The sequence below is a fragment of the Sebastes umbrosus genome, chromosome 14 (assembly GCF_015220745.1).
Source record: "Sebastes umbrosus isolate fSebUmb1 chromosome 14, fSebUmb1.pri, whole genome shotgun sequence".
NCBI lineage: Eukaryota > Metazoa > Chordata > Actinopteri > Perciformes > Sebastidae > Sebastes > Sebastes umbrosus.
Genome location: NC_051282.1, coordinates 5,252,508 through 5,276,242, shown reverse-complemented (window position 1 = coordinate 5,276,242; position 23,735 = coordinate 5,252,508). Strand labels below are relative to the sequence as shown.

Genomic DNA, 23,735 nt, shown 5'->3' with positions numbered 1-23,735 from the left:
TCTCCTCCCCCCCCACCCCTTACACCCCTCCAGTTTAAGGACCAGGTGGTTCGAGAAGCAGTGGAGAAGATCTGCCGGGAGTTCTCCGGACAGTGCTGCATTCACAAGCCCCTGGGAGCAGGAGGAGCAGGAGGTGGGGTAGGTAGAGGGGAAGCGGTAGAAGGAACGGAGGCCCAGCAGATCCCTGAGGTTTCCTCCTCCACTCTGCCTGGAGCTCCATCCTCCTCCACGCCTCCCTGCTCCTCCTGCCGGGGGCAGACCACCGGAGGAGGCTACCAGTGCAGGTATGAGCTAACTTGCAAGTCACTTTGTTATTAGTAAATTAGTTCCAGCACTAATTCAGTGTCATGCCATAGTCTCTGCTCTCTCTCAGGTCCTCTTCTATAACAGAAGTACTGTTTCCATTCACTAATTATTTCATTTGGTTTATACAACAGAGTAGAAGTGACTGTAAATATCAGGTCACCACAGTTATTATTTGACATTGGCTTTCATCTCCTCTTCTATAAAATGAACCACTCCTCTGTAACTGTTCAGGAGAGAGTAAATGCTTTCTAGTCGTGTGTTTTCATCAGTAAATACCACACATAGCAGCTCAGAACATCGCATCTGCTGCATATGCTCCTGTATGTCCATATAGTGTCTTTTTTTTTGCAGAAGGGGAGCGCTTCATCCTAGCGTTTCCTGTGTTCAGTTCAAAGACTTTCAACTAAGCGCTTGGAGCGGCTACATGCTGTTTCCAGGACTACTTTTTTAGAGAATGAAAAGAAAAGGCAGAGAGAGAAGAGGCGGCTGTAGACACAGTGTTCAACACGACACAGAAAGGTTTTCTTTCCCTAATATCTGAAACTTAAAAAGGGGATTCACTTTCTGTTTCCCTGAACAGTTTGACTGCAGCAGACTCTGCTTTCTCTTTTCATGTGTTTCGGCAACAGTCCTCTGCTTATCTCAGTGGACAGTGCCCTGGACTCTTATAAGATATCTGCTGCCTCTGTTTAGTTGGAATTCTGCCATTTCTCTCTCTCTTCCTTTTGTTCATTTTCAACCTTCCACTGTCTTTCATCACCCTCTCTCTTTATGTCTCTGGGTTAGTGTGTGTACCTCCTGTACTCTGTGCGAGCCCTGCAGTTTCTCTCACGATCCCAGTCACAACCTGGTGAGAGCCAGGACTCCTCTGTCCATCCCAGAACACGGATCGCCTGCTCCAGATCACAGCAGGTATGATACAGCAATCTTGTGAAAGTGACTTTAAGACTGTACTTTTTAGTATCAGAGAGTGTTTTGATATTTTACAAAAGCAAGGGCAGCTTACCTTTTTAACGGACCTTGAATTATCTGTTATGACACAGTGGGGAAGAGTTTTAACATACATAAATAATTACCATATTCAATTCTGACCTTTTATTTAACATATTAGCAATTAGGTTTACAACCTGGTGTTGACGATGGTGTGTTAAAAAAAAACATTTGAAACGTTATATTACAAATGGTGGTGGAGGAATCATTCATATCCTTTACTTAAAGGACCAGTGTGTAACAATTAGGGGGATCTATTACCTGAAATGGAATATAATATTAATAAGGATGTTTTCTTCAGTGTATAATTACCTGATAATAAGAATCGTTGTCTTTTCGTTATCTCAGAATGAGCCGTTTATATCTACGTAGGGAGCATGTGGTCTTAATGCTCAGGCTGATCGGAATTCTTAAAGAAAATCCTGAATCCGGATCATGATCCGGATCACTACCAAAATCGAACGCATTGTTCATTGCGTTACACTCCACCCCTCCAAAAAATTTCATTCAAATCCATCGCAAACTTTTGGAGTAATCCTGCTAACAGACAAACAAACAAACCAACGCTGGTGATAACAATAAGGAGGTATTGGATAATAATGTAGTCAAATTCATCTTAAACTTTGTTTATTGTGCGTTTTGTGAATTACACTCAAAATATGAGGTGGAGAGAGAGTCTGTAACCATAACTGTGCAAAAGTGTGATTTTAAGAGGCGCTGGATTATTTACACATTATTTACATTATCATGTGTGTATTATTAACACAATATCAATATTTTATATTAGCTGTCAGTCAGTGCTTGACAGCTCTGGCTACAACATACATGTCTGGAGATTGACATGGGCCGGCAGGGAACTCTAGATCATTTATTGACCGACAGACTCATCACTCTGTTGTTCTTTGTGAACAGTGAAAGACAGAATCATTTCTTACTACCAGATCGGTACATGGTGGTTTAACTCTCTCACAAACATACGTTTTCCAACAGCAACAGTTTCATTTTGTTCTTTGATGAACTCACCAAATATATGTTGATGCTATTTGCATTGATCCCAGCCCCAGATTTTATGGGGGACACTTGGGTGCATAGAGGTTGTAGCAGATGGCAGATTTGATGTTTTGAGGGAGTCGTTGTCATAACGGTACCCTGGTGTCCCCTTTCAGATTCTACAGGCGAGGCGACCGCAGTTTCCGAAAGGCGGAGAAGCAGCGGCTGAAAGCAGAGAAACGCCTGCTGAAGGCCGAGGTCAAAGAGATCCGGAAACAGCTGAGAATGGAGAGACGGGGCATCCAGTGGAGCTCCTCCCACCGAGATGGAAGCTCCTCCCCTGTCCTTCTGCAGCCTCGAGCCACCCAGCACAACAGCCCTGAGTAGGTTATTCAAAAAAAAACATGGTCCAAAGTAGATTGGTTGTAGTACAACACTAGAGAAAAAAGTCCTTTTCTCAGGTCTCAGGGAATGAAAAAAACATATTCACTAAATGGTGTAGGTCAGTGATTCCAAACCAGGGGTTGTTTATGCCTCCACTGCCAGCGACAGCCGTGGACCGGATAAATGGTCAAATAGCTAAAAGAAATAATGGATAAAAAGTTGAAATAACCAGCGAAAAGTAATATAGATAAATGTTTGAAATAAGTGGCGGGGCCTACTTAAGTTCACCTGACAGACAGCTGTGAGGGTACAACTGACAAAAAACAAGTTGGGAACCACTGTTTTCATTTTTTTCCTTCATGGACCCCTTTTCTATCATTGAGTAAACTGACGACCCCTGACTAAGTGACATTTTATCAGTATTTTATATTATATTCAATGCATAACAATAACTGTACAGAACAACTGACTAACTGTACAATTAACCCAAATAGTGAATGCAATAGCTACATGAAGTTTTGTATAAAACGTCCAACCTTTTCCTGTTAATATTGCATCAAAGATGAGATTTCCGGTTATTATTAGGAACCTTTAATACAAATGTATTTTTTTAACAATCATACTTACTTCATAGGCTTTTTTTTTTTTTTTGACAAATTCAATGTTTTCTTTTCTTTGACACTTGGCCATTGTTCTATCAATTCTTTGGTAGTTTTAACTGCATAATTTTCTATTTTTTTAAGTTTATATCTTAAATGATAATCCAAACTTTTAGTTTTCTTCACAGAAATAAATGAAATGCTAAAACATAGGCCAGCTGTATTTAAAAAAAGTTGTCTTACACCCTTTAAAATCAAGAAGAAGCCTCGTGACCCCCAGGTTGGGAACCAGTGGTTTAGGTTATGCCAGGTGCACGCTTTAAATATAGATTCATTTTAATCTGCTGGACATGCTGCAAGAAATGATCACAGCTAGTCTGAACATTGGTAAAAAAACATCACATTAAAAGAACAACTCAAGATTGATACAGGACAAAATGACTTTATTTCTTGCCCAGGCGTCCAAAGCGTCCCTGTCCCCTGGTGGTTCCGGCCATGACGGCTGCATTTCTGGACGAGAACCTTCCCGATGGAACCCGACTTCGTCCAGCAACCAAGTTTATCAAGTACTGGAAGATGAGGAACACTGGAACAATCTCCTGGAGCGCCGATACTAAGGTACTGTTGTCCATTCCACTCTTTTCTCATGGGGGTCATTTAAATAAAAAAGAGTTTATCTCTCTTGGGAGCAAATTTCATGGAATTCATGTAAACGGGCCAGTTGGATTAGGAAAAATCTCGTGCCATTAGAGGAAAATGAATATTTCTAAAATTGATGTTATCAATTACACCTGGGATTACCCTGCAATGACATGTCCAAATGGCTGCTGTGAAGAGTGCATATTACACCAGTTTTAGCTTCCCGTCATTGACTACTTATCCATGTCAGACCACCTCCTAAACCCCCCGTTCAAAATACGAGCTCCATTGAGTAACTGTTTCTTAACACAAAGCTAAGATTGAGGCTTGATTTTCAAAATAAAAGCCCCCAACTGTCTTTGGGGATGGACTTAATGTTTAAAAAAAGAAGTGCATTCCATCCAACTTTCTGTCCAACAACTTATAATTTTAAAGGCTTATTCCACCCAAAAACTATCTTGTCTTAACGAATTTGAAGTTTCATTCCACCCGAATACTTTGTCTAACGACAGAATTTGAAATGTTTTTTCCACCCAAATACTACTCGCTAGAAGTGTATTCCACATTTGCACTTTAAGATTTCTGTATTTTCAGCAATGCATTGCAATTAATTACGGCATTCACACGCATTTTCTGCAGGAAATGCATTCATCTCGTTTTGCCTTGTTTTGCTTCCTGCAGCTGAAGTTCATGTGGGGAAACCTGGCGGTGGGTTCCGGGGACCGTTGGAGAGAAGTGTCTGTTCCCTTCCTCCAGCCAGGACAGGTGAGAGGAGGAAGTTTTCATTTACACTTATCTTTGGAAAAGTTCCCCTGAACTTGCCATCCTTCTTGTTTTTCTCTTTGTACCACTCAATCACACGGATGTGGTCGGCACCATATTGCGGTATATATATATCACTGCTTTCTTGAAATGTTGCTTTCTTTCCTGTGTGTCCAGGTCGGTATAGTGAGTGTAGCGCTGTGTGCTCCCACCGTGGAGGGCTCCTACACCTCCCACTGGCGTTTGGCCCACGCCGGAGAGCAGTTTGGACCCAGGGTCTGGTGCAGCATCGTGGTCGATCCTCAGGCCCCAGCGCCCATGATGGCTGATGGGATACTGGTGTCACCGTGTGTCACACCGCAGGTAGAACAAATGGGTGTCAAAAATGAATGAATGCATGGATATGAATAAGTGTGTGAATAAATCAATAGCGTCTCGCTGCAGAGCTCCAGGATCCATGATGGAAAATCACGTGTGTTTATCGGGCTTCCTTATGAATAAATAACGTTTACATTCCACTGTGTTATATTGCACAGTGTAATGTTTTATCATGCTATCGTATCCCGACGATCGTCTAGCATACGCAAGTTCAAATGTCACTTCCTTCCTCGAGCTCGGGACCGGAAAGGGTCTGACGGAGGAGGTGGGCCTGAACCTGGAGCTCTGCAGCTAGACCCTTCTATAAATACACAGAAATAGGCTACACGCTGATGTATAAATACTCACACATAGAGGCATACTGTAGATCTGGGTGTACTGTGTACATCAATGTCTGACGTTGTCTGCAGGGTAAGAACCCAGCGGCAAAGGATGGAAAAGCCTGTGCGACTAGGGAGCAGCCGTTAATGTCAGTGGACCAAGAAGAATACTACATCCCCTCTGTGGACCTGCTCACTGCACAGGTGATATAAACTGCTATCAATACACCGCAGTACATCATACACCAGCATGTTTTTCTAGGCTTGTGAAAATCAAATGTATTGTTTTGTGGGTTACTGAATATTCAACACACACATACATTGGTGGGAGAAGTAGATTTACTTAAATACGAGGTAGCTGTGGCTCTGTAGGTAGAGCAGGTTGTCCACTAATCAGATGGTCGGCAGTTCGATCCCCGGCTCCTCCAGTCAAAGTGTCCTTGGGCAAGATACTGAACCCCCAAATTGCTCCCGATGGCTTTGCCGTAGCCAAAGTTCCAGCTCAACATAGGAATAGGCCATTAATGTTTAGATCTCGAGCACAAGCCTTTTGTCCGCGAGTAGATGCACGCGGTCTGCACAGTGATACGGTTGGCAGGGGCAGTTTGGTAGAAAGAAAATAGTCCCTACATGAAACTGCTTGCAACAAGCTTCGTGGATTATCTTGAGTAACTGAGTCATGATTTCTGGAAAGAGACGTTGCTGTTGAGTTTTTTAAATGTATTTTTGTGGCGCTTTGAGCACCACAAGCCAAGTGCCATCTAGTTCCATTATATTGGAGAGAAGACAGACATCTCTACGGTCGATATCTCCAACACTTGACAACTCACACCAAAACAATCTATATTGATACCGTATATAAAAACTTATTTTATTTCTTGATAAATGACTTTAAGGTGTACTTAAGTGATATAATGTGCACTTTCATAATGTTGGGAAACTCACAAGAGACTGATAAAAAAAAGAGGTCAAAATGGAAACAGCAGAGGCTGAGATATGCTGACTTTTAATCCCTAGTATGGGTCAAACTTCTAAAACACTGCCTCCTACATTTCCCATAATGCAGCTGAAAAAAGCATTTTAATTCGCTATCTGTTGTCGCTGATCTCTCAGGATCTTCTGTCTTTCGAGCTGTTGGACATCAACATCGTCCAAGAGTTGGAGAGTGCCCCAAACAACACCCCTGCTGGTAAGAAGAGCTCTCGTGGTCTCCGGTTGTCGGTGGTCAGTAAAGGAACATTGAGAGCTTGTGTTCAAAAGCTGATACTGTTTTGTATCGACGATGCAGACGTCTGATATTGTAGCAGAGTGAAAAACAAAATGCTCCACTGACACATATACAGTTGTTCTGGTTGCAGCTGCTATTGTAATTACAAATCAACAAACCTGTAGCAGTGTGATGGGTCGGTGACTCTGACGTCTTTTCTCCATCCAGACATGACTCCCTGCATGTCCCCTCTGCCTCAAGAGGGCCACCTGCAGGACAAGAGCAGTCCCTCTTTGGGTCTCATCCAGGAAGAGACTGAAGCGATCAACAGCATCATGGGTAAAGGAGTTTTCTATTCAAATAAATTCTTTTTAAGGTTCTCGATGGAGTTTTATTGATAGGTTGGTAAATGAAAGGAAATCCAAAATGGAGCAAGTAAACTGAGTGAAGATGATCTGAGGCCTCATTTATCAAAGCACGCACAGAACAAGTCCGTATGAGCATGAAAGTTGGTATTTACTAAACATACATACTCACAAGTTACTGTAAAGAACGATGATACATTTCGCTTATTCTACATCTATCTGCTGGGGCACAAACAGAGTCATTTACTTAACAGAAATGCCCCCAGTTTGCCATATATGGTCAACAACACTTCCCTTTTGAAAGGCCAGTACCCTTAATGTAGAGTTAGTTGTTGTATCGACTTCAATAATGAAGATGAATATCATCACACACATTTAGAGAAGAGAAGCGATAATGAGGACCAGCCTATAGTACACAGCGATGATATTTATCTCCTGTAATGAATTGTAAAGCACAATGATAAACTGCACAGAGTTTTATACACCGGTTTTTATTCTATTTCATCATTAAATTCACTTCAGAGAATTTTTGAGGCAAGAAATCATCCGTGTAGATTTAGAATTTTGGCAGTTTTTTCGTAAATTGAAGGCAAATCGAAAAATGCGCTCAAATGTTTATTGGAGTTTCAAAGCTCCACAAAAAACTGCCAGCGCCTGCTGGGGGTCGCTGCCTCACCAGCCGGGCGGTCACTCTCGCAGACTGCTATGAGCTGACTGGAGCTCTCTAGAGACCGGTCTGTAGACGAGAGGCTTTTATGTCCTTGTTGATGGATAGTTTGTTTAAATATCACAACATAAATGTCCATTATAAAATTAACAGGAGCCTGTGTTTATCTACCTTTTTGGAGTTAAAAAGCTCCACAATCGCCCGCGGGCGTAGCTCGCTCGAGAGCCGGCCAGTGACGCTCACAGACCGGCTGCAGAGTGGCGAGGGAAGATGAGAGGGAAAGAGCAGCCTCTGACGGGGCAGAGAGATAACTGCTGAGATTACTCTGTAACATCTGGAGGGAGATCAGTCCACTGTTAGTTGCTGTAACTGAAAAAGCATTTTGAGTAAATGTTGTGGATCAATGTTTTATATTTCCCGTCTCCCCTCCTTGATGATCCATTTGTCAGTACTATGTAGTAGGTGGTTTCGAATACAGCGACAAACTGCGATTATACCTGTGTACCGCTGATGATTTATGGTCCTCATGGTCAGCAGTGGCTCTAAATGTATGCCGCAAGAAGAAATTGGCGCTGATGAATGACATCCCCGGTCTGTAAAACAGACATAACATTTGTCTTACCTGTTGCTGGTCCTCAGATGTCCCTCACGGGGCAGGATCTGGAGCAGAGGGGGGTGGAATCCCGGCTCAGGAGGAAGGGGAGGATGACATCAGCGGGACTCAGTTTGTTTGTGAGACCGTGATTCGCTCAATGACCCTGGAGGAGGCCCCCGACCACGCCCCTCTGAGAGGGTCCCGCCCAGGGACGGGTAAAGGTCAGTCAGCATGGGGGTTACAGGTCTGGAGCTGTCCCTTTTTAAACTGATTACTGCTGGGGTTTTTTACATTGTCCTCAAATTTGATTCCAGTCTTTGATTGCTGGATTTCTGATAAAAGTAAGAGCGGAGAAAATAAAAGTGAATAAATCCATCGAGCGTTGTGAGACCGTAAAGTAATATTTAATTGTGGAACGTGGAACAAATACACATCAACAACAAGTTTTGTTGCTGTAGTTTCTCTTTTGGTTTTATGTTGCTGTGTTGGGGTGTATCTGGGCGTCAGCAATAACGTTTCATTTCTCCGATTCACTGCTTTGTTCTCACCAACGCCGCTCCCTCTCTTCATTCATTGCTGCTTGAGGAGGGGGTTGAACTTTGAATGCTGTGCGTTTACAAACAGCAACCGACAACAGTTACATATTATACTTTTAAGTGCACGATATATTTACAATATTTACACCGCTTTACCTCGCCGTTAGACGGCCATTTCCGATGGGGAATTGAAGCCGTTGTATCCATCTGTCTATGCTCTCGCCAAAGCCACCGGTCTCAATTTAGCCCAGGATATGCGTCTTTGAAAGTAGCCCTTGGCTTTGTTAAATAATGAAATATTCTCCCAAGTTGAAAAACCCTTGTGTGTAAACTACTGTATGTGACATCTCTATGTGATTTGTGTGTTCAGCTCCATCAGTATTTCACATAACAGTAACCGTATCTAACAGAGGACTTCCTGTTTGCCCTCAGTGGTGCGTCCAGCTGCTCAGGGCTCTTCCTCCTCCTCCTCCTCCTCCTCCTCATCTTGTGTGAAGAGTAAAACAGTGAAAACAGAGGAGAGCCCAGACAGCAGCCCCAGCAGCTCTAAACACCCCCTGAAACCACCAGCGACGCTGAAGGCTTCCCTCCCTCACCCGCTGAAAGACTCCCTGCCCGCTCCCCTGTCTGCGGCCCCGAACCCGGGACCCGGCCCCAGCTCAGCACCGACCCCACTCCGCGCTCCGCACGGGTCCTCCCCACTGCAGGAGCACACAACCACAGGTAAATGGTAAATGGACTTGCATTTATACAGCTCCTTTTCTAATCTTCCGACCAGTCAAAGCGCTTTACGCCACATGCCAGCATTCACCCATTCACACACACATTTATACACTGATGGCAGAGGCTGCCATGCAAGGTGACAACCTCTGTATTTCACGTGTATTGCTGTATCTCAGCTCTCCACGAATTCAAGCTTTAATAAACCTTCAGCTTAAGACATCGAGTCTCCTGCTGCTTCTTCAGTCTCCAGTTGAAGCACGCGCCTGCGCTAAACTAAGTTCCCTTTACGCCCTGAGAGAAGCTGAAGAAGCTGGTGGTAAAATGTGCAAGGTATTGTCTGTGAAACTTATCAGTCTTGTTGATCCCTACACAGTCGAAGGTGAGGAGTCGCACATGGATAATATCCGTGTGGAGTCCAGGGCGAAGGAGAGAGAGAAGGGGCCGGAGGAGCTGAAGGAGAAAGAGGGAGAGGAGAAGAGAGAAGGGACGAGGAGCCGCTCCTCTTCCACCTCCTCAGAGGATTACATCATCATCCTCCCCGACTGCTTTGACACCAGTCGGCCACTGGGGGAGTCCATGTACAGGTACGTGACTCGTCTGCTCAGCGGTAACGGCACCTGTTGCCGTGCGGTTTCAGTTTTTAGACGATTCACCATATTCACACGGCGGCTATTTTGCTGTTTTTACATCACGCTCAGAGTGGGAGGAATCCCAGTAACGGTTATATAGGTTGGTTGTTTTTGGTTTGCCGTACAGTGTTCTGTAGCGCCTCCCAGAGGGGAGAAGTTGTAAGAGATTTGTGTCCAGGGTGTGAAGGGTCTGCGGTGATGCTTCCTGCCCCATTTCAGCAGCTCCTGAGGCAAGTTTTAACTTCCTCCGCTGACAAAGGAAGTACATCTTCTGCTGGGCCATTTTCACGATGGTGTCGATGTTGGAAGTCCACTTGAGGTCCTGGGAGATGATGGATCCCAGAAACCTGAGGGCTTCCACAGCAGACACAGTGTTGATGGGGGGCAGTGTAGGGGTGTCTGTGTGCCGGTGTCTCCCTCCGGGCGCAGTCGGGAGACGATAACGTTTCTCTTCTCCGGGGCTGAAGCAGGAAAAACCAACACTAGTATCAGCAGTGATTCATGGAGAGACCTTCGTCTGGTCAGCTAACATTACTGCCAAGCAGCTGAAATACAGAGTGATATTGTGGTTTTAGCTGACGTGTGTCTCCTCACTGTTTTGAGCGATGCTCGTTCATGTCTATGTAGAGCGAGCAAGTGCGAACCCGACGCTGACTTTCGTTGATTTAACAGCCACAGGTGTCACTGTTAACAAGCATTTCTGAAAGTTACAAATAGTCCCTTTAACAGACGGGTCTCCTGAGGTGCAGTCGTTGGTATAGAGGGAGAAGAGCAGTGGGGAGGGCACACATCCTTGGGAGGCGCCAGTGCTGTGATTTTCCCCAGCCTCACCTGCTGCCTTCGGTCTGTCAGGAAGTTTGCGATCCACTGACAGGTGGAGGATGAGAGAGAGAGCTGGGTGAGTTTGGAGCGGAGGATGTCTGGGATGATGATGTTGAGTCCACAAAAAGGATCTTTGCACATACTATATGTCCCTGCGGAGTCAACGCGTTGCGGTATTTAGTGCGGTCCCATGTTGACTGCATCATCCACTGACCTGTTTTGCCCGATAGGCAAACTGCAGGGGGTCCAGCAGGGGGTCCTGTGACGTCCTTCAGTTTGGTCAACACCAGTCTTCTCTCGAAAGATTGCACTACCACAGACGTCAGGTAGATGGGCCTGTAGTCATTTAATCCTGTGATGGAGGGTTTCTTGGGGACTTGTTGAGCGTTTTGAAGCAGGAGGAGACTTCACACAGCTCCAGTGATCTGTTGAAGATCTGTGTGAAGATGGGGGTCAGCTGGTCAGCACAGACTTTCAGACAGGAGGGAGACACGCCGTCCGGGCTTGGAGCCTTCCTGATACGACACATTCAGCATATCGGCCAGTTGACGGTTCTCCACAGTGTCGGAGGGAATGTCTCCTGTAGTCGGGGACAAATAAAGTGATTTGAATTGAATGGGCAGAAGGTTTTTGTCGGTACACACGTCCTCACAGAAAATTAATGTAAGATGTCGCAGTGTCAGAGAGTTCATCCAGGTCTGAAGGAGCAGATTCAAAGACACTCTAATCAGTGCAGTTGAAGCAGGCCTGTAACTCCAGCTTTGTCTCGTTTGGTCCATCTCCTCACAGTCTTTACCACAGGCTGAGCAGATTTTACTTTCTGCCTGTCTGTGATTCTAATCCAGTACACTTTTTGTCAAATTTAGCAAATATCTCCTGACGGTCTGCTATCTGTCCGTTCTGCGAGTGGGCGCTGAAAAAAATCCAGTGTTCATACATATCTTTTTTCAATAAATTTAGAGTATTGGACTGAAGACTGACTCACAGTGACAACACACTGCGGCAGTTTATAGATTTTGCCTTTATAAGAGCATGAAGAGAAAAGATGAACAGAGACACAACAACGACCATGCCATCTCTTTTCATGTCAACACACAGAAGCAGATGAATGATTTTTTTTTTCTCGTAATTTTTGCCTCGGACAGACGACTTCTCACGTTTTTTCATTTTGTTCTGAAGACTGAAACCCACGCTCTGCTGCCACACTGAAGACTGGAATTACCAGACTCACTGGACCTGGGATTTCCTGATCCTCCATGCACTCAAATCTGAATTTTGCGGTCATTGTTAAAAAAATTCCGTCAATGAGGGAAAATATTCAGTTAACGCAACCTCTGCTATGAATATGGTGAATCTGTGGTGCCTCCAAAATGGTCACATGTACAATAAGCAGGCAAGAATACATTATACATAAGACCAATGTGGTTTAGATGTGTTCTAAAAAATGAGGTAAGGGCCTCCGATATGGCCACTGGAGGGCGTATGTTGTCACATTACCTTTAATTCACCATTCATTGACCCATTGCAGCTCCGCTTTATCCCAGCCTGGTGACATCCCAGCCAAGAGCCCCACAGACACAGAAACCCCATCTCCCGACTACCCAGGCAGTTCCACCCCAGAGGGGGAGCTGGGCGAGGGGGACGAAGCGGCGGCGGCGTTGGCTCCAGGGATGGGGGTGTCGGGCACAAGCAGCGCCAACGACATGCTTTGTACATCTCAGACGCTGGACGACGAACCGTTGACACCCGAAGTGGTGGCGCCACCTAAAGTCGTCGTCATACCAAGGTCAGCATGAAGGGAGGGATACAAACACAGCAGCAGCATGAACGCTGTTACTTCTAATTTCCTCTAAGTATATTTCATCCTATTATAATAAGAGATAGCCTCCTTGTTTTTATGCTCCCATTTTAATTCGCTGCTGATGAAAACCCATCACTTCCTCTATGTTAACCTGTTGTCTTGATAAATTAAATATAATGTATATTTCCACAGCACTAATTCCATCAGTAAGTAAAGCAACGGAGTCATGTCACATCACCTATGGTCTAGGACGGTGACATTCATTTTTGGCATCGAAAACAAAATTAGGCATTGAAAACAAGACCTGAACTGAAAACTAAAAACACTAAACACTGAAACTAGTTCCACTGAAATATAAAACTCTATATTTTTTTGCATTCTGATGTATTTTTCAATGATAATCTTCTGATTTCTTCCTTCATGTCACTCCTTTTTTCAGTGACAGTGGTTTTGAAGTTTCAACTTTCTGTCACCGTTTCGGCGTGGATGAGAAGGGTTTTAGGGGAGGGGGCAAGGAGAGTGTGATTATGATCTATGCAACAGGTGTGTATATGATCTGCACTGATCGTAAACTCTAAAAAATGTGTTGCTCTTGATGTTGTGCAGTCCAGGGAGCGATGGAGAAACAGATGTTGACCGTGTTGCTGCCGAGGAAGGAGCCGAGGGCTCTGCGCTGTACCAAACGGAGGACGGTAAGCACATCGCTATATCGCTACTAAGGCTGGGTATCTGTCCGCAATATCTTTTAAGGTATGGATCAAAATAACCGAGTACCAAGTTGTATCGCAACTTCTACAAATGATACCTGCGGGGTTTTTTTAACCACTTATAGTGATCACGGTTATTAGGTGTTCATTTTGGGTCTTTTCATACATGACAACATATAGAAACGTTTGACGATAGACCAATGTCAATTTCTGTTTTTGTTTTTTACTTTACTCTCTTGATACTGTGCCTCGCGGTCCGTCTTGCTTTCTGGCTGGATACGTGAGGCTAAAGCTGCGTGCACATTGAAATCATGACGGGGGAAAGAGTCATTTTCCCTGAATGAAAAACGAATGTGCACGGGGAAAGCACCCTGTACTTGAAGCCATCCTCGTCACGTAATGCCCCCCAAAGTGAAACTCTGCCGATCCCAAACCATCTGCACGTGCTGCCGGTGCCGCAGAGTGGCAGCACATGCAGATGAACGCCTCCTTCCATGCCACTGTGTGATGAACATTAATTGCAAGTATTGGGAGATGCATCTCTCGTAGGTGATGACGACAGGACATAGATATGTCACGTACTGTTCAGCCACACTTGCAGCTCTGTGAGGCTGTACAAAAGGCAAAGCGGCTTTTAGCTTGTTCTTATTCATGCTGATACTAGCTGCTCAATATTTCATAGATGTTGAGAGATATAGATGTGAATGAATAAATGTTTTATTTATTTTTTTAAAACTAGATAGATATATATGATGGAGTCAAGGATAAATGTGAGGTTTTGTTGTCCCACAGCCTCTGGTCCTGATCAAACTCAGACAGATGGTACTGAAGCTACTGAAGACACAGAGGGAGACAACCCAGAGGACCCCAGGTCTCATAGACACACACACACACACACACACACACATTCAAACTCAAACTAGTGTATCAGCAGTTTGAATACAGGAAACATGCATCAGCTGCATCAAGGCCCCTACTAGCTTACTAAATCCATCTCACTTTTTGTAAGTGAAACTGTGTTGCATAAACTCCTGAGGCCTGTACTACGAAGCAGGATTTGGCGTTAGCGAGGTAACTTCAGGGTTAACCCCTTCAAGGTTTTTCAGTCTTACGAAGGTGGATCACTTCTTACCCTGGTAGATCGCCATGGTAACTGATGCCAAGCAGCTAACATGCTCCAGAGCAGGTTATGTTCCAGAGAAGAGATCAACTCGTATATAAAAGCACCGCCTACTGACCAATCAGAGCTCAGTGCTGGGATTGTATGGTAATATTACACACATATGAAGAAGTTGCAGTCATAATCCAGGCTAAACACAACAGAGACAAATGTAGGAAGGACAGCTGGATTTATGCTGTGGGTGTTTACCGCTTTGAATTATATTTTTATATTTATTTTTTTACTTGCTCTTGATGGTACGTGTCCACAGGGGCCTTTTTTTTTTTTATCGCAAGGGGACGCAACGCTTCCCAACATTGGTGGGCGTGCCACTAGGCGGTGACACGATAGATGATTGACCAATACTGGGCGGTGATGTTTTCCCGGCTTTATTTCAAATACTTCCGGCTGCATCTGATTGGACAAACGCTTTCCCTTGTGGGCTGTCCGCTCCCGGATTTCAAATCGGATCAACATGGCGGCTCGTTTGGAAACTTTATCTTATTTCACGAAAATAGTTTACCGAAATATGTTTCTGAAAACATTTGAGGCGAGAAATAAGCCATGCAGTTGCTACGTCTGTCTTTATTTTGGATCGACGGCGTTTATTTTAAAAGATTCTCGGGAGTTTCAAGAGGCGGCGAGTCACATCGGACGCCCGTGATTCGCATAAAGCAGGCAAAACCTCAACTTTATGCAAATGAGGAACGGGCGTCGTGTCGCTCCGTTTCTCGAATGGCGCCGCCACGCTGCCAGAATGCATCGCACGGCTGCTTACATAGACAATGAATGGGAAGCGTGGAGTGGACGGATCCTGTGGACACGTACCATGAGTCTGTTTCACACCGCCGGAGTAGGGGACGCAGCTGAGGGAAGAAGGTTGAAATAGTCACACACGCCGCATCTTTGTTAATGGGCATAATGACGTGTAATCCAACCACCCATTACATGTCTTAAAGCTATATAAATCTAGACGACTATATCTGACTTTTAAGTGTTCTGTTAAATGAATAAGTCTTTTTTTTCTTTTGCCAGCTGTCCTTCCTGCATTTGGCAGCTTCAACTATGTTAATTTTAGTCTGGATTATGTGTTTAACTTCTTCGTATTTGTCTAATATAGTTTACTCTTCCTTTGTAAAAATGTGCCGCTCTGCCTGTCTGTCTGCAAGTCTGTCTGACTTGTCCATGTCTGTGATTGGTCAGCTGCTGCAAACACCGCCCTGTTCATGTGAACGCGCTCACAGCCAGATTGAGAAACCCTGGGTTGATTTACCGAGTTGATAACGACCTTCGTAGGACCGTTTAGCAGGATCTCGCTTGTTAGGGTTAGTGAAGCCAGATAAGGAGAAGATACCCTGGGTATGTTGAACTCGCTTCGTAGTACAGGCCTCAGGTCAGCTGTCAGTTAGCAAGCTCGTTAGCACAAACGTGACATAAGTTCACAGAAATTTTCTAATTTAATACATCATTATTTCTGTCGAAATGCCGAGTTGGAGATGTAGCCAAGGCTTTCACATATAGCAGTCACGTTTTGAACGTAACCTCTTTATTGTCTCTTCTCAGGCACCCAGGCATCACCAGCGGCCTGGTGAAAGGAGCTCTGTCAGTAGCTGCTTCTGCCTACAAAGCTCTGTTCACTGGACAAGGCCCCACACAGGTCAGCAACCAGTTTATATCATCATATAGCAATCTTATATCGCACTACACGTTGTTAAGAAGTTCGCGGTGCTTCTGGGCCTGGTCCCAAGTCCTTTAGTATTAGATATCTACGAAGCCCCCCATACACCCCTAGGAGAACATTTTTATCAATTCTTGCCCTCAAGTTAGTAACTCGAGGCAACAGGATACCTGATTTGAGGGAACGAGTTACTAACTCGAGGGAACGAGATACCTGATTTGAGGGAACGAGTTACTAACTCGAGGGAACGAGATACCTGACTTGAGGGAACGAGTTACTAACTCGAGGCAACGGGATACCTGACTTGAGGGAACGAGTTACTAACTCGAGGGAACGAGTTACTAACTCGAGGCAACGAGATACCTAACTCGAGGGAAGGAGATACCAAACTCGAGGGAAGGAGATACCAAACTCGAGGGAAGGAGATACCAAACTCGAGGGAAGGAGATACCTAACTCGAGGGAACGAGTTTGTGTAACTCGAGGGAACGAGTTTGTGTAACTCGAGGGAACGAGTTTGTGTAACTCGAGGGAACGAGATACCTAACTCGAGGGAACGAGATACCTAACTCGAGGGAACGAGATACCTAACTCGAGGGAACGAGATACCTAACTCGAGGGAACGAGATACCTAACTCGAGGGAACGAGATACCTAACTCGAGGGAACGAGATACCTAACTCGAGGGAACGAGATAACTAACTCGAGGGAACGAGATACCTAACTCGAGGGAAGGAGTTAGTGTAACTCGAGGGAAGGAGTTAGTGTAACTCGAGGGAACGAGTTAGTGTAACTCGAAGGAACGAGTTACTAACTCGAGGGAACGAGATACCTAACTCGAGGGAACGAGATACCTAACTCGAGGGAACGAGATACCTAACTCGATGGAACGAGATACCTAACTCGAGGGAACGAGATACCTAACTCGAGGGAACGAGTTACTAACTCGAGGGAACGAGTTACTAACTCGAGGGAACGAGATACCTAACTCGAGGGAACGAGTTACTAACTCGAGGGAACGAGTTACTAATTCGAGGGAACGAGATACCTTACTCGAGGGAACGAGATACCTAACTCGATGGAACGAGATACCTAACTCGATGGAACAAGATACCTAACTCGAGGGAACGGGTTTGTGTAACTCGAGGGAACGGGTTTGTGTAACTCGAGGGAACGAGTTTGTGTAACTCGGGTAACGAGATACCTGACTCGAGGGAACGAGATACCTGCCTCGAGGGAAGGAGATACCTTACTCGAGGGAACAAGTTAGTGTAACTCGAGGGAACAAGATACCTCACTCGAGGGAACGAGTTCATAAAAAATTCTCCTAGGGGTGCTCCGTGAGGCTGATCCGGCCGACTTTTCCGATAAAACATTTTCCTGTTTCTGTAAATTATGGATAAAGTCTGTTTATGTCATCTAACAAGGTTGGCTGCAGAGTGACACTTGCATATTTTTAGGGTCACTTTGGCTCACATAAATCTGTCTGGAAAACGAGTGGCTGGTTGCTGGAGAATAAACTTTCCCAAATCCAATAGAACAGGACAGCTGCTAACGTTAGCATAAACGACGATAAAATAGCACAGAGGACAGGCTTTCACACAGTAGTTGGCACTACACAATATTCAGTGGATATGCTAGTCGTAAACGGGGTTTCTTTTACATAATCTTTTTATATTTTTTGGTTTAGAAGAGTGTAAAAGAAGAGACTACCATCCTAACTCTTTGTATACAGAGTCTTAGTGCAGCCACATGCACACTGCTTCGACGTGTAGAGATATCCAAAGCCAGGCCTTCCGCGCCTAGCTATGGTTGCTATGATCTGACAGGTGCTGTTCAGCGGAGGGATTTCATGAATGGTCAGTTATTAACTTGGTCAGTTCATATGTTGCCGGGACATTTGGTTTTGAGCTGCGACCAGCAGTCGGGCCACAAAATTTCCCCGCCCTTTGGCGGCCACAGTTTTCGACCTAGGAGGCTGAAATTTGGGGACATGGAGGTTTAAGTGTGTGGATGTGAAGGTGTGTGTTGGTGTTCATGCAAATTGGCAAAAAAGGGGGTGTGGCAGTGAGAGTGGCCTGTAACAAAAAGGCGCATAACAGTAGGCCCGTTCGAGATGAACCGCGCCTCGCCTGGAAAGTTGACGAGATCAGGCGGCGGCAGCAGCAAGCAGGGGGCGGTGACAAAAAGCTGCGGTCAAGTCGGACAGTTTCCAGCAGCGGATCTAACAGGAAGTCACAGAAAAAGTGACATCCTGTTAGATCCGATCTGTAGGCAACTTGTACTTTTCAGACCACGTTGGGATTTAATCTATATTTGTTTATAAATCTATGTGGAAATGTGCGTGTATCTGGCATTGGATTCTATCTTTTATCATTTTTATGTCCACCTTGTAAAGCACTTTTGTAATGAGCACTCGTTTTGATAAGTGCTATATAGATAACCTTCATTATTATAATTATTAATATTATTATCAACCGCAGAAGATGTGTTTGTTAACAGATGAAACCTTTATTGCACAACTTGAGACTAATACAATCTAGCGTTAAATATTACAATAACACAGAAAGTTGTGACTTTCTACGACACGTGGTGTTTGCTGTCAAAACTAAGAGCCAATCAGCTCTTTGATCAGGTGATACCCAAGCGTTTCCCATAATGCCCCGGGTCTTGCGGTCGGTGGAGAGCGACTAAAAGCTGCGGCCGCCTCAATCTTGTGAGGTTATCGTCGCCCACGCGTGCGCGACGTCAGAGCAAGTCGGCATAAAGTCGGACACAAATCTAACCGGCGTGCATTGCACGGCGATCGCCGTTGATCGATTCTGCGCAGGCCTGGCTCGTCTCCAACGAGCTTAATAACTTCCAAGCAGATTCACGTACCATCACCAAACTCATGTTTGTCGTAGACTCTTGTGGGAGGCCCCCCCATACACTTAAGCCCCGCCCCTTTCCGAAGTAGTGAACCGTTTGTCGTAGACTCTTGTGGAAAGGCATAATTGCACTCAGCAGAGTTCCCTTTTCCATTATTGACGGCACTTATCAGTAGCAGGTTTCACAGACTGATCAGGATTTTGTTTTCTACGCAGCCTCCGGTGGACGCGTCCACCCAGGACACCATGATGGCCGTGCTGGTGGAGATGGGTTTCGGGGACCGGCCGCTGAACCAGCGGCTGCTGAGGAAATACAACTACAACCTGCTGGACGTGGTCAACGAGCTCGTTCAGATGACTGACAATGACTGGTACTCGACACGCTACTGACAGGAGAGAGAGAGATAGAGATAGAGAGGAAGAGGAGAAAAGGAGAGCGAGAAAGAGATGAAACAAGAAATAACGGATGAAGAGAGAAGAGGAGGAAAGATTGGGAGGGGGAGAAATTCATTTCGGCTCATCTACCTTTTTTTCGCCTTCCTCCTTCTGCCCATCTCTCCTCTGATTTGTCCAGTTGGACGGAGATCCAATCTTCTCTATGACCATATTTAAGGAGAAATTCCAGCAAACTCTCTGGGATATTGTTGTAGAGCATCAAACACCCACTTGTCTGTATAGTGTTACTTTCAGCTTAGGTCTCGATAGTGGGGCAGGGCAACAGCTTTGCATAGGAATTTAAGAGAGATGAAGAAAGAGACATGTCTTAAAAATTGCAAAGGAGCTATGTGTAGCATTTAGCATTTCTCAAAATTAAGACCACATATCCCCATGAGGCTCCATTTGTTCTGAAAAGCAAGGAGTAAAAGCTGGTCAGTAACAGCAAATATGTATTTTAACGTGACACAGTATGCTATTGTGAAGTTGTGTTACCTTCAAATACCAAACAGCTCCACTTCCATGCTGCAAAGTAACAAATTTTACAGATGGCGTAAGATGCAGCTCAGTGGCTAGCCGAGGTAAATGTTCCCACATCAAAATTATCGTGGTTATGATTTGTTAGCGTTGAAATACTACACATACCACATTCCTGCTTTGCCCTTTTTTACCTGCGACACTAATGAAGTGCAAAGCAGTGAGATAATATCAAGTATCTGCTCTGAGAACGATAGTGGGGTAGATCCACATCACAGGTCACTTTGGTATCACTTTAGTCAGAGCATGTGTTAGGCAGTCACAGATTGGAAATCCACATTGAAGTTATGGTGTATACTTTTTGCCATACACCAAACAAGCTCAGAGCTCCGATATACTTCCTTTTAACTGCATATTTGTGTGAGCATGATGGTTTCCTTTTGGAGCGTCTGTTGTGTGCATCCTCAAACGTTATATATCGCTACACATTCCACAAGATAACAGCTAAGCTATGTGAATCTAATAGAGCCGGTTGCTGCTTTTAATGCCATAATCTCAACAATCTACAAAATAGTCAATTCGGGGGAGTGTCGCCATGTTAAGTTCTGTTTACATTGTGCAATATCCAAAGTTCCCTAATGAAGATTTTCCAGTGTTGGCCAAGAATGATTTGGACCTATAATCTGCCTCAGAGTTCAGGTTACAAATAGCCTGGCTTTTAGCAGAACTCTATAGGCCCACTTGACATAGGGGTTTGGGCCAGTCGGGGTTTGGTGATTTTAAAGAGTAATTTATTAAGAAAATGTTCTCTTTCTTACTCTGGCTGTGCCAGTTTACTGAATTCATATGTGTCAAACAGTAGATATGCAAAGAGTGCGGCAATGCGTTGCATTAGTCTGGCAAGATAGACTTCGGTTCTTGGCTTGGGTCCTGGTCTCAAATTCGGCATGATCAGTTGGGTTCAGTCAGGTCTTGGGCTTAAAGATGCGGGTACGAGCCTGGTTCAAGTCTCAGCTTTAGGCCTGTGTAGTAGTGTACTACTCCCTGTACCCCCTTGAATATACTTTTTGATCATCCAGGTTAGGGTTGGGGCAGGACGTGGCGATATACACCATGAGTCAATACAAAGAGATTTTTCAGAGTGAAGCATCTTTTTAATGTCTACCGATGTGTTAGGCTTGTTGTCGCGGGCTTTGTTGCAAATCGACGAGCAGGACCGTTTTCATGACAATCTTAGATTAGTGTGTGATGTGACTCGCAATGAATGTGAGCAGTAAGAAAAATACCTTCATTCGCCAGGTATTTAGATCACTGTATTAGCCGAAAGCAGGCGCCATCTGGTCATTTTATCTTTAAGCAATTTTTCAATTGATTGATTATTGGAAAATCTTGTTACATTTATCAATATTGTGATATAGAATTACATATACCCCCCTAATCACTAGTACTGTATGCAGGCGTTGGAGCCACATGTCTATGCATTCATGTTGGTAAAAAGCAAGTATATGATGATCCTTAGAGCTTAGAGCAAAGCGATTGTCTGTGCTCGATTAGGTTCAAATATCTTATTATTATTATTGTTGTTTTATAACTTATGTCCATATCACTGGAGCATATAAAGGGTTTCCACACACCTTACACTGTACTGTATGCATAATCTACTGAATATTAGACATTCCCCTATAAACTTTGGATTTTTGGAGATAGTGTTTGCACTGAAAAGCTTACAGGTGTTTTTTTCCTAATATTGACCTCCCCATCTTACACACATTCCCTGGACCTGTTTGTTGTCTGAACATGTAAGCTGGCTCTCTCTGTGTTCAATGAACCTCCCGGTCAGACTAAAGGTCTCAGTATGCTTCAAAACGTACTAGTTTTTTCAGCGTGTCGTACAAACCCACCGTCTAACAAGTGTTTCTACCTGGTCCGAATGGCTTCTAGCTGCCTGTCTGATCTCTCTCCAAGAACCACTTTTCATCTTATTTCTACCTGGTTGTCATTATTCTAATAGAGTGCTGCACTTCCGGTTCCGTCGTCTCAAAGTCAATGAATGGTTTTTTTTGGTTAGATGCCTGAAATAAGGTCTGTGGTTAACACAAGCTTAAGAGATTTTAACGATTTGTTCTACGACATAAAATGTGTCAGTAAATATCCCACTTAAAGGGACTATTTGTAACTTTCAGAATTGCTTGTTAACAGCGACACCTGTGGCCATGAAATCAACAAAAGTCAGCGTCAAGCTCGCGCTTGCTCGCTCTAAATATACCTGAACAGGCATCACTCATAACAGTGAGGCGAAACACGTCAGCTAAAACCACAATATCACTCTATATTTCAGCTGCTTAGCAGTAATGTTAGCTGACCAGACGAAGGTCACTACATGAACATGATTTAGATCTGATCCTAGTGTTGGCTTTTCCTGCCTCAGCGCAGGCTGAGGCAGCGGGGCTCTGCAGCGTGTCTCCCTGCTCTCTCCGCCCGCAGCCGGAGAGAGCAGGGAGACACCGGCACCCGGTCGGTAACGAAACGATAACGTTTCTCTCTGCAGAGCTCCGTCACTTCACAAGACACGGGAAACCTCTGTTGGTCTGGAGGAGCTGCAGCATTTATTTCTGCACAAACGTCCACTGTACATTCACTAGATATTCTCAGAGCTAAACTAACTCTTCTGCAGTGTGGAGTGAGCGCACGTTCACGTCTAGAGATGGAGCGAGCTGAGCGAGAACGCGCGCTGTCTGAGTGAAGGCAGGCAGGTAGCGCAGGAGAGGCAGCGGCAACACGCGAACGCGCTTATTCGAGTGCACGTGTCCCGACCCGCTACATTTATACGCTTAAAAAGTTACAAACAGTCCCTTTAAGTATTTTTTTTTTTAAGCTTTTGTGTCTTTAAAAAGATGGTGGTTAAATGTGACTACTAAACATCATCACGCCGTGAACTCATGCAAGCGTGTTGTAGTTCGTTTATAGCCTAACGGCGATTGCATTCACGCTTCAAAAACCATAGAAGTGGTGTTCGTTTGTGAAGGTCGTCTTGCTGAACACAACGTGTCAGTATCATAAACGTTTGTTTGCAACAGAATTTATTTTCTGCAATGATCCAAAAACCCAACGGAACAATCCCATTGGCCTTTAGTCGAGGGAACCAGTGTGATTGGCCTACAAAAATACGTCACCCTTGCAGCACCTTATGAGTCCAGTAAGTGATGATACGGGATGACATCACCAAAACTGTCCAATGACCTGTCAGTTCAAATGACTACATGTTTACAGCTCTTGGTTCATATAATAACAATGAGTCTTTTTTCCCCCTTGTGTGTGAACCAAACCAACAGGTGTAAAAGTAACCTTAGATGATCCAATAAACTCTTTGTTTGAAGCGTACTGAGGTTAAAAATTAAGACTTTCTAGCATTTTATTTTGCTTCTTTTAACATCACATGTGACACAGATCTTTACAAATCAGCCTAAAAGAGACAAACGGCTGCTTAAAGTGACTGTATTTAGTTAGGTCGGATGGAGTATGTTTAATGGCTTCAAATTGGATTCAGCTATGTTGAGTTGAATCCCCTCAGCAGCGAAGCTCATGTGTGTTCATAATATCATCGTGCACTCCTGTCATCTGTCAAAGTGGTCAGGTGCGGAGGCTGATGTGTACTTCTTTTGATAGAGCACATTAAGAGTATGTACAGTAACCGTGAG

General features: G+C 44.5%; 1 protein-coding gene across 3 annotated transcripts in view; it reads left to right on the top strand.

Moving 5' to 3' along the window:
* nbr1b (NBR1 autophagy cargo receptor b) overlaps positions 1 to 21,675 on the top strand; it is a 31,491-nt gene extending 9,816 nt beyond the window's left edge. Inside the window, exons 7-23 of one of the 3 annotated variants that reach the window (XM_037791046.1) lie at positions 34 to 284; positions 1,093 to 1,218; positions 2,463 to 2,669; positions 3,728 to 3,887; positions 4,590 to 4,673; positions 4,848 to 5,033; positions 5,459 to 5,572; positions 6,482 to 6,557; positions 6,804 to 6,914; positions 8,247 to 8,423; positions 9,171 to 9,461; positions 9,835 to 10,045; positions 12,441 to 12,698; positions 13,320 to 13,405; positions 14,213 to 14,291; positions 16,143 to 16,236; positions 19,342 to 21,675. In XM_037791046.1, the coding sequence (XP_037646974.1) occupies positions 34 to 284; positions 1,093 to 1,218; positions 2,463 to 2,669; positions 3,728 to 3,887; positions 4,590 to 4,673; positions 4,848 to 5,033; positions 5,459 to 5,572; positions 6,482 to 6,557; positions 6,804 to 6,914; positions 8,247 to 8,423; positions 9,171 to 9,461; positions 9,835 to 10,045; positions 12,441 to 12,698; positions 13,320 to 13,405; positions 14,213 to 14,291; positions 16,143 to 16,236; positions 19,342 to 19,515 (2,685 nt within the window). In that variant the 3' untranslated portion in view covers positions 19,516 to 21,675. The remainder of the gene's footprint in view (positions 1 to 33; positions 285 to 1,092; positions 1,219 to 2,462; positions 2,670 to 3,727; positions 3,888 to 4,589; positions 4,674 to 4,847; positions 5,034 to 5,458; positions 5,573 to 6,481; positions 6,558 to 6,803; positions 6,915 to 8,246; positions 8,424 to 9,170; positions 9,462 to 9,834; positions 10,046 to 12,440; positions 12,699 to 13,319; positions 13,406 to 14,212; positions 14,292 to 16,142; positions 16,237 to 19,341) is intronic. The other 2 variants (XM_037791047.1, XM_037791048.1) reach the window with 2 other exon arrangements.
* The last annotated feature ends 2,060 nt before the right edge of the window (positions 21,676 to 23,735 follow it).